The 9789-nt window shown below is 36.9% G+C and overlaps 2 protein-coding genes across 2 annotated transcripts in view; one reads left to right on the forward strand and one right to left on the reverse strand.

The window, feature by feature from the left end:
- The window catches only part of UBR5 (ubiquitin protein ligase E3 component n-recognin 5), a 130979-nt gene that overhangs the window by 73292 nt on the left and 47898 nt on the right, over positions 1–9789 (reverse strand). The window contains exons 6-9 of the mRNA XM_008576773.1: positions 7796–7985; positions 7448–7607; positions 6737–6886; positions 4581–4792 (exon numbers count right to left, since the gene is read on the reverse strand). Coding sequence (XP_008574995.1) covers positions 4581–4792; positions 6737–6886; positions 7448–7607; positions 7796–7985 — 712 coding nt within the window. The remainder of the gene's footprint in view (positions 1–4580; positions 4793–6736; positions 6887–7447; positions 7608–7795; positions 7986–9789) is intronic.
- Positions 790–1086, forward strand: LOC103593725 (cytochrome c oxidase assembly factor 5). Its single transcript, XM_008576770.1, has one exon. It carries the CDS (start codon positions 818–820, stop codon positions 1040–1042), a length of 225 nt encoding a protein of 74 aa, XP_008574992.1. The 5' UTR covers positions 790–817; the 3' UTR covers positions 1043–1086.

Genomic DNA, 9789 nt, shown 5'->3' on the forward strand with positions numbered 1-9789 from the left:
GGGGGGGGGGGGGGGGGGGGGGGGGGGGGGGGGGGGGCAGGACTGTGAACATCATGAACTTGGACTTAAGAGCACAGACTTAGGTACTCCCTCTGCTTCTTACTTCGGTACATAGAATAGGGTATTTCTACATCCTCAGCATATCAGGCTGCTAAAGGGTAGTCTTAATTTTGTACACAATGGTAAACTCAGAATTTTATTGCTGGAAAAGATCTTATGGCTTATCTCTGACCCATATATTTTTATTGGTGAGGAAACTTCATGTCTTTGTTTATGTTCATGGCTTGTTAACGGCAGATCCATCAATGAAGCCAGGAAGCCCAAATAATATTTTCCTACTGCTCTGCATTTCTTCCTAAATACTAAGAAGTGTAGTCTTAATTGGGAGGGATGTCAAAATATGCATCCCACTGTAATTTTAGAAACGACCTAATCCAACATTCTTAAATTTTAAGTGTGGTTAATATTCTCAGCATTTCTCATTCTTTCTTCCTTTTGTTTGGGTACAAGAGAAGAATTCTCTTGGTAAATTAACTGGATTAGTCTCTGCTTTCCCACCACCCATTTAGAAGAATAGCCAGTTCTTCAAAATTTTACGATTTTGTAGGCTAATAAAATTCCTTTAATGATGAAATGCTCTCTTTTCTTTAATCTTTTACAATATAATGTTGAACTGAAAATATTTGAATTATATTAAAGTATAAATATTTCCCAAAATTATTCTTTGAGTTAAATGTCAAAGCAAAGTATAGGCTCCCTGCTGGGCCCTGGCGTCAGAGGTTGAGAGGGTCGCGGCGGCAGCGGGCGGGACGCCATCATGCCCCTGTATTACGAGGACAAGCTGGAGGGCAGCGCGTGCGCGGGCATGAAGGAGGACCTGGGCGAGTGTCTGCTGCAGTCAGACTGTGTGCTGCAGGAAGGAAAATCTCCTCGGCAGTGTTTGAAGGAAGGACACTGCAAAGCTTTGAGGTATTCGTTTTTTGAGTGTAAAAGATCAATGTTCGATGCCCGATCAAGATTCAGAGGAAGAAAAGGATATTGATACCATTATGTTGAAACCAAGATGAAAACAACAAAGGATTACCTCTGGTTATTAACACAGAGAAGCCAAAATAGGAAATGTACTTTTTGCTAAATCCAGGTGTTTGGACCAGTTTTTCTCTCTGTGGAATACTAGAGAAAACGGATGAGTTCTGTTTTTGAGTGTGTATAAAGTAAATGACTCTGTTGATCTAAGTTTTTAGAAGAACAATTCAATTGAACAATTTGGGCTGAGAGCATAATGTGTTTTGAGAATTGTTCTTTAGAACAAAGAATGGAAAGATTGTTATTTTCAAACTTGACTCTTCAACCAAATTAGTTCGTACATCCTGAAGGCCACTGATATGACCAACATGTAACATGGAGCCTGTCAGAAGATGGAAAAGTTTAGGAAAAAACTTTAACTCAATCTGTCCTATTTAGTTCTAAAACCATGTTTGATTCCTTGGAGAAGAATTCTTCATTTGCAGTGATTGACTGAAGTTACAGCTTCAAAAACTGAATGTCACCCATAGGCATAGCTTGATGCCAAGCCTCAGATGATATTGCCAGAGCTCCTTACCATCTCCTGATTGTTTTCTCTGGCTTAATTTTCAGGCTGGTCCTCTCCATGTAATGGGCCAGTGTCAACCATAAGCCCACACCCTTAAGATCTGTGATTCAAAAAGGAGAGAGACAACTTCCTTTTCCAAGATCAAAATCAAATCCTGCCAAAGGACTCTAGTCTTCCCCAGATTGCCTGCCACTGCGTTGGACCAGTCCTGTGGGAAAAAGAGGTGGGGGTCTGTGGTCTTGTCCAGGCCTGTGTCATATGCACTATAATTGATAACTCCCATCAGGATCACAGTGGATGAGGAAGGGGGATTCAGAGCAAACTGAAACAAATAGATGTTCACTACAGAAAGTAAGAATGGAAAACATGAAGTGGCTGAAAAAGTTTAGCATTATAGTAATTAATTTTATTATCACTTAGAGAGCCAAATAGGAATCTAAGTTCCCAACTTTACTTTTGATATTGAAGAATTAAGAACCACAGCTCCTTTATATTTCCATAGTTCATTGGAGTTAAAGCAGTCAAGGTATTGTGTAGTTCCCTTGCTTTTTTAAAGGTTTGCCTAAAGTTGTGAGAATTCCATACCAGCATGGGTTGTTGTAGAATATCACTGAGGTCTGCCATGTGTACTAGTTTTCACCAGGAAAGGGAAAATGATGGATATTTTTCAGTAACTGTTTAAGTGCTACAACTTTCATTAAAAGTAACTTCAATAAGAAAAAAAAAAAAGCAAAGTATAAAAGTTTAACTGAAAATTTTCATAGGGATATTAAAGATCCATGAAGACAGAAGTGAAGGTCATTCAATCAGTATTAATATAGTAACTTTGTTTAAATATATACTGTGTGTTAGGCCTTTTGTTAGGTGTTAAGGTAAGAGTTTTGTCAGAAGAAGAAAAATAACGTTAAGCCTTTTGAATAAGTACCATAATAGAATTAAGCACAAGATGCTTTGGGGAATCACGGGAGGCTGCATAGAATGACTACAAAGAGTGCGGATTCTGGAGCCAGACTGCTGGATTTCATATCCTAGTGCTGCCACTTACTATCACTCATTGTCTTTAACCTCTTTGGGCCTTGGTTTTATTATCTGTAAGACAGGGATCATAATGGTTTTTACCTTATGGGATTGTCACGAGAATTAAATGAATTAGTATATGTAAACAGCAAGGAGAAGCATAGTCCTGTTGCAGGAAGACAGACCAGACAGTTCCTGTAAGTCATGGTGGGGTGACAGAACCCAGTGGATTTGGGTATTCCCAAGTAGGTCCATGTTGCAATTGTATTTTGTGTGCCAGGTTCTCTGTTTGTAGTGAATTGGGCACAATCTGAAAAGATACGACCATGCCCCTTGTCTGACTGGACTAGAATGCAAGTTATGAAAACATTTCATTACAATAATGATAAAATCTGTAGTGTCAAGATATCATGATGCACTTAGTAACTGTCCCTGAAAACAATCTGTACCTAAAAACATGCCTATCAGTAAAGAACAACAAAGGTTGGCTAAATCTAACAGGGTACAATGGCCAGGGAAAAAGCTTGCTAAACTTGTACTGTTACATTAATCGAAAATAATAAATGAAAAAGAAGCTTAAACCAATGATATTTGATGGAACTATTAAAACACGATTTGTGAGTCCTCTAATGTCCTGCCAATATGAAAGAGACACAGCCCTAACATGATCCAGGCAAGAGAAATAAAAAATAGTGAACAATGCATCAAAAAAAAGTAAAAGTCCAATGGTCTAAATCACTCTCTACCATACGAAGTAAAAGTAGAACTTGGAACATTTCTATGTTTTATGAAAATAAGCAAGAGAATACAATTCAGGGAAAGTTTGGCAGCTGCCAACGAAAACAGAATAAACTTTTGCTTCCAAAGAGACTGATTAAAATTCACGTTCCTTCTTGCATTCAAGCTTTCCACATGAGCTGAATACAGAAGAAAATAAATGAACTACCTCAAGACTCACAATAACTATGGAAACATAAATTCAGAAAGTTAAATAAGATTTTCCTTCAATACCCCAAATTCAAGTTCGTATTCAAAGAAAAGAAAACCATTATCAGACTCTCATCTTCTAGAGATTAACCTTGAAGTTCCCTTCCCATCTTGTTTTAGTTTATTTTACTTCTGCCTAAGAAAACTTCCTAGCCAACTGGCTCTGAAAATAAGAAGAAACAGGCACACTAAAAAACAAGTGAAAAACATATTTCCTTCCTATAGGAGCCCTTGAAGATAAATTACCAATCACTTAAAACAATGAAACATACACACCATCAACAGGATGCACTGACTTTCTTTCACTTGTGGCAGCAATGAATTTTTAAAGATTCAAACCCATAAATCCTAAATGCTTTCTAGAATACAGTCATTGTACTATTCCTCAGGATACAGAGCAGAACTCCCTCAGACCACTCCTGTTCATCTTTCTTTGTCTCCCATAGCTTTCACAGTAAAGGGTCTGTCAGAACTCACTGCATTAAATGGGTCAGCTAAACTAACCAAAGGAACACAGATCCCTAATCTTGTCCTGACATGCATGCTGTTATCAGTGACCACAAGCTTGCCCTGCAGAAACCGGGGTCCACCTGACATTACAAATTTGACAAAACAACTTTCTACCAAGGAATATAACACTGGTTATTACAGTAATTATTACCAGAAAAGAAGTCCTAGAACTGAAAGCTGATATGTTATCTAGAACCATCATCCTAATTTCTCTAATTTAAGAGAAATGGCACCACTGAAACATCTCACTGACAAGACTCACACAGTGCCAAACAAAGATGCTCTACTTTTATATTTTAAAACAAAACAAAAATATCACTTTATGTTCGTATGTTTTTTGCCCTTTTTTTGAATGGCAGTACAAAAATCTGAATACATAAAACAGAAACCTTGGGGTGGTGGGGGTTGGGAGGGGACGACGACTTGTCAGGAATCCACTTAAATGAAAGGGGTGTGAACTTTTTCCAAATACCTTATCAGGCCACCACTGCAAATCTTCTCCTAGAGATACTGGACTTTGAACAGGTGTGTTCTTCTTATCCAAGTTTGGCTCTCCTTCCTTGCTGGTAGAACCCCTTTCATTATCAAATGAGGCTCCATCAAGCCACCTTCGTTCACGTAAACGTAAAACGGATTCACGTTCACGCAACAGCTCAGAGTCTCTCTCTAAGGGAAGAAGGAGAACTGGTATGCAATTGGGTCACACCAGTGGGATAAAAGTAAGCCACTCTCTAGTAAAGACCCTTCAGGATGCAACTAACAGCAGTTTGTCTACTCACAAAAACTTATGTAAATGTATATCTAATAAGGCTGACATGCAACATTCAAAACATTAACCCTTTCAAGTGAATGCATAAAAATTACAAACTGGTATTTTTTAAAAATTGTATGCAGGCACTCTTTTCTATATTTCAGCTACATGTTTTTAGAGCAGAATTCCTTTATTTTAAACTAGACATTGGGGTTTTTTTAATGGAGTTTAAAATTTGGGGCTCTCATTAGAAATGCTTACTATAAACTTTTTAATTTATGTATTAGGAAATGTGCATAAATTAGAATTTCAACACATTAGATATACATAAGCAAACCAAAAGAGTATGTTGGTTACAAACTCTTCAGTTATTTTTAAAAAAAATAAATGCACACAGAAAAAAAATAACTTCAAAAGATTACAGATCCATTCATATAAAAGTCTTATTAAAATCATTTGATGACAGACCGGCTCCCGCTCACTGGCTGAGGGAGGCGCGGGAGCAACACCGAGGCTTGCAATCCCGTTGCCGGTCCCCGGTCCGGTACAGGGGCAACACTGAGGGTTGCGATCCGTTGCCGGACACGGAAAAAAGACAAAAAAGACAAAAAAAAAAAAAAAAAAAAATCATTTGATGAATTAGTAGGCTTTTTTTAGAGAATTTTTATAGAAAAGATTTCCTTACCAAAATGCTTCACCTGCAATTGGCCTACAAACTGTCTAAAGCCAGTTTTTTGGGGTTTTTTTTGTTTTATTCTGTTTCAGTTTGCTTATACATTACTTTTTTATATAAGGTAATTTAAATAAACTTTGCAAGATTAGGGTAATAAGGATTACATACAATATTAAGCTGAGCCATACAAAATTGCCATACACACAGGTCAAAAGTGATCAAATAACTAACTATTTCATATGTTTCAAACTAAATATAATGCTTACAATAGAATAGGAAAAAAAAACTTATTAGGAAAAAAGAGGAAGAAATTTAGGAGGAGTAATTTATATTAAATATTAAATATTTGAAACTACAATAGTGGATACATTTAAAGCAGTAAAGTATGCTCTTTATTTTAAATTTTTTAAAGCTATCACATAATACATTCAGTATACTATATTAAAAGATCACCATAGATCTGCTATTTTAAAACTCTGCTTTTAAGTATTAGGTATGTGCAGCAAAGTCTTAATATAACATGGCATCTTTTCCAGTTTATTAATGCTCAGTAAATACAGCTGATTTTTGCCTGTTATTTGAATCAAGCAGTTTTACATATGGCAATGTAAAAATACTGACAAAGTTATAATGCAACCTTAAGCCACATACAAACATATAGAGAGGACAGATGAATAATATCGAAATCTTCATTCTAACCTCTACTATGTCCTATTTCTTTTAAGAATTTTAAACTTTTGAAAACTGCATTCTAATAAGCTAAACATTTCTATACATTTAATATTAGCCAATCCCATGGTAATAAGTTTTTCCATATTTCATTCTCCCATCTAACCAGGATTTAAAATGAGCAGAACAAGGACTTTATTTTAATCCAATAAACTAAGGAAACTTGTTTTCTGAATGCTGCATGTCACTATAAAGTAGAATTCTGCTTTTAGTTCAGAATCCATATTCCTAATTAAAAATACAGTTAGGTAAGTTGTAACCTTTGATATGTATTCCACAACATAAATAAGATCATCTCTAAAATATGACTGTGACTGCTCAAAATCAAAATTAACTAGTTTTAGTGCCAAAGCATCTAAAAACACTAAGTTCTGATTTCATCTACAGTAATGTTGAAAGTTCAAATAGAGTGAATTCTACCACTGTCTTTCCATATAGCCAGCCTGTGATCAAAAAGAAATAAATACAAAATTACCTCGAGATGAGCCTAGCCTGGAAAGTGATGAACGACGAAAAGAAGGGTAACCAAAATAGCTAATATCTTCAGAAAACATGGCATCTGCATCAATAATGACACTTGGGTGGGCCGAATGAATGTCAGCATCAAGAAGAGACATAAGATCCTCTACAAACAGAAACAAATGAATATAAATGAAGCAGCTATAGAGAGACCATCTGTGATCACTAAAATACATTAAAATTAGGGACTGATATAACCTGAGAAAAAAGTAAAAACTACCTAAAGATTTTAAGGAAAATCAAATGCATAATTGTTGCCTGGGCTATTTACTAAATAATCACAAGAAAAAAGAGCACTCTTTAAGATATATGACTTATCACATCATAGAGATAATCCAGTCAAAATCAAAATGCAGTTCAATTACTACATCTTCAGGAATAAAGGCACCCCCCCCAAAAAAATTCCAGAGACATCTGTGAGCCAGTGATAAACCATGCACATACAACCATGTCTTTATTGGGACCAAGCACAAGTCCAATGGGCAAAAACATTTCCCCGTTTTCTCTTAACAAATTTGACAATCAAATCAAGCAGCTCTATGGTGAGAAACATGAGTATCTCCTACTGTGGAAAGAATAGCCAGAAAATCAATTGTTCTTTAAAATTCCACAACCTAGTCAAAAGAGTATTCCAGAAATGAGAAAGCCACGATGGTGATCCACCAACCTCCAGGCAAATAAGATTCACTGGCTGTATCATCCCCATCATCTCCATCTTCATCATCCCGGCTAAGTAAATTATTTACGGCAAGGTTTACATCAAGGTTTGTTCGCTGAAGTTCTCGAATAATGACACTTCTGGATTTGCCTTGTAAAACAACTTGGGCCTGAAATAAAACATAAAGGAGAGCAGTATGCTAATTTTCTTTTAATTCTTCATCAAAATTAGCTTTCTAGGATCAATGCAGAAAAGTAATTCATGATATGAGTCATGACTATGAACCACCATATTCAGTTAAACCTCACCTTGTCCTATTTGTCTTACATTAAATGTTCTACAAGTATTCTACAATACCTGTGAAATCAGCTCCTCTGGAATGACAGATGCTGGAATAACTGGCTGGGGCTGACTGCCCAAAAGCCCGGACCCTCGATCCCGTCCTGTACGAATAACTCGAGTCTGTCGGCGGGAATCACGAGCTCCAGCTGATGACCTACCAGAAGATCCTCCTCCACTTCCACCCACTCCAGAACTCCAGCGGCTTCTAAATATTGGAGAATTTATAAAATTAGCACTTTAAACAACCATTCTGCAAAGATCACTTTGAGTCTCTTTTATTCTTTTAAGCTAAGATAAACTTACTTGTCTAATTGATATATTTTACAGTAATGTTTTGACAAAAGAAAAAGATAATACAACTGAACTTTTTTTTTTTCCTTTTTGTCTTTTTACTGACCGGTAACAGGATCGCAACCCTCGGTGTCGCACCTGTACCGGGGACCGGCAACGGGATCACAACCCTCGGTGCTGCGCCCGCACCGCGCTCAGCCAGTGAGCGGGAACCGGTCTCCACATGGGATCCAAACCCTTGGCGGGAGCGCCGCCGCGCTCCCAAGCGGCGCACTCTCCAGTGCACCACCGGGCCAGCCCACAATTGAACTTTTATATAACACTAATTTGTTAATGCTTAAGTGTAAATTTACTTTCTAAGATAAATATCATACTTTTGCATCTTTTAAAATAATTTTTAAAAGATCCACATAGATATTTCTAGTCTCAACCCTAGGATGAACATATCTCACCTTTGCATGAAAGACACATCAGACCTAACTACAAACATTCTGTTACACAAAAAGTAAAATTCTGAGTTTACAACTCAAAGTGTTTCGGAATAAAACATTCATTTCCAAAGATAGTATTAAATTAATATTTAGTACTATTAAACATCTTGACCAAGGGAAGCTACTATTTAGAACATGTTCAGTAAGTATGAAAAAACTCAGAAAGGGCATTACATCTACATCTTCACTTACTATCCCAAACATGAGAATTATGAAGCTTCAGATCAAGTAATCTAGGTAACTGTAAAACAATTGCTTTTCTGCATTCTATCAGATCTTAAAGAAAACGGTCACACAAATCACTTTAGCCTTTTAAATTAGGATAGGGCAAGTTCTCTTTAAAATGAATCAAATACTTAGAAATCATTCAGCCTAGAGAGAGGTACTTTACTACCAACTCCTTTTGCATTCACCTAAGACTGCAACCTCCAAACTTACATTGCAAACAGTTTAATTTGATTTTCCAAATCTTTTTTATTTCCCTAAAAAAGGTTTGGATACGAGTATACTCCAAAAACTTCATGGAAAGATTTGTATTTTCTTTTCATTTTATTTTTCCACAAACTTTTTGAAGTACCCTCGTTAACCAATAATAATTCTCAAATCACTATACATAAATTTTCTTGGTTTCTCTTCTTACTTAACAGGAAAAGCCTAATTTCTGCCTAAACAAAAAACTTTTTAAATAGTTTCCTTAGTAAAATGAAATAAAATCACCAGAAAAACTGGTGTCATCCTTTTTGAAGGCCTTCTGCATTTGCTGATGCATAGTATTAATCCATGTTTATGCAGTATCTGTGCTATAGCCTAAGAACTGCCCAAGATAATTCTGAAGAAAAACAATATTTTGCATCATCAGGGCTACAGTATAAAACAGCTCTTATTTCAGCTGAGTAACAGATTTTTTAAATATCATGTTAAATTACCATTCATAGGCCATAAGAAAAACAAAGGGGCTTCATTAAAGCACATTACATTAACAAAAAAGGAAATTAAGAAAACAATTTAATTTACAGTAGCATCAAAAAGAATAAAATACGGGCCGGCCCGGTGGCGCACTGGATAGTGCGCCGCTTGGGAAGCGCGGTGGCGCTCCTGCTCGAGGGTTCGGATCCCACATACAGACCGGTTCCCGCTCACTGGCTGAGCGAGGCATGGGGGCGACGCTGAGGGTTGCAATCCCGTTGCCGGTCCCCGGCCCGGTGCGGGGGCAACACTGAGGGTTGC

Source organism: Galeopterus variegatus, unplaced genomic scaffold, assembly GCF_000696425.1.
Source record: "Galeopterus variegatus unplaced genomic scaffold, G_variegatus-3.0.2 Scaffold1400, whole genome shotgun sequence".
Taxonomy (NCBI): Eukaryota; Metazoa; Chordata; class Mammalia; order Dermoptera; family Cynocephalidae; genus Galeopterus; species Galeopterus variegatus.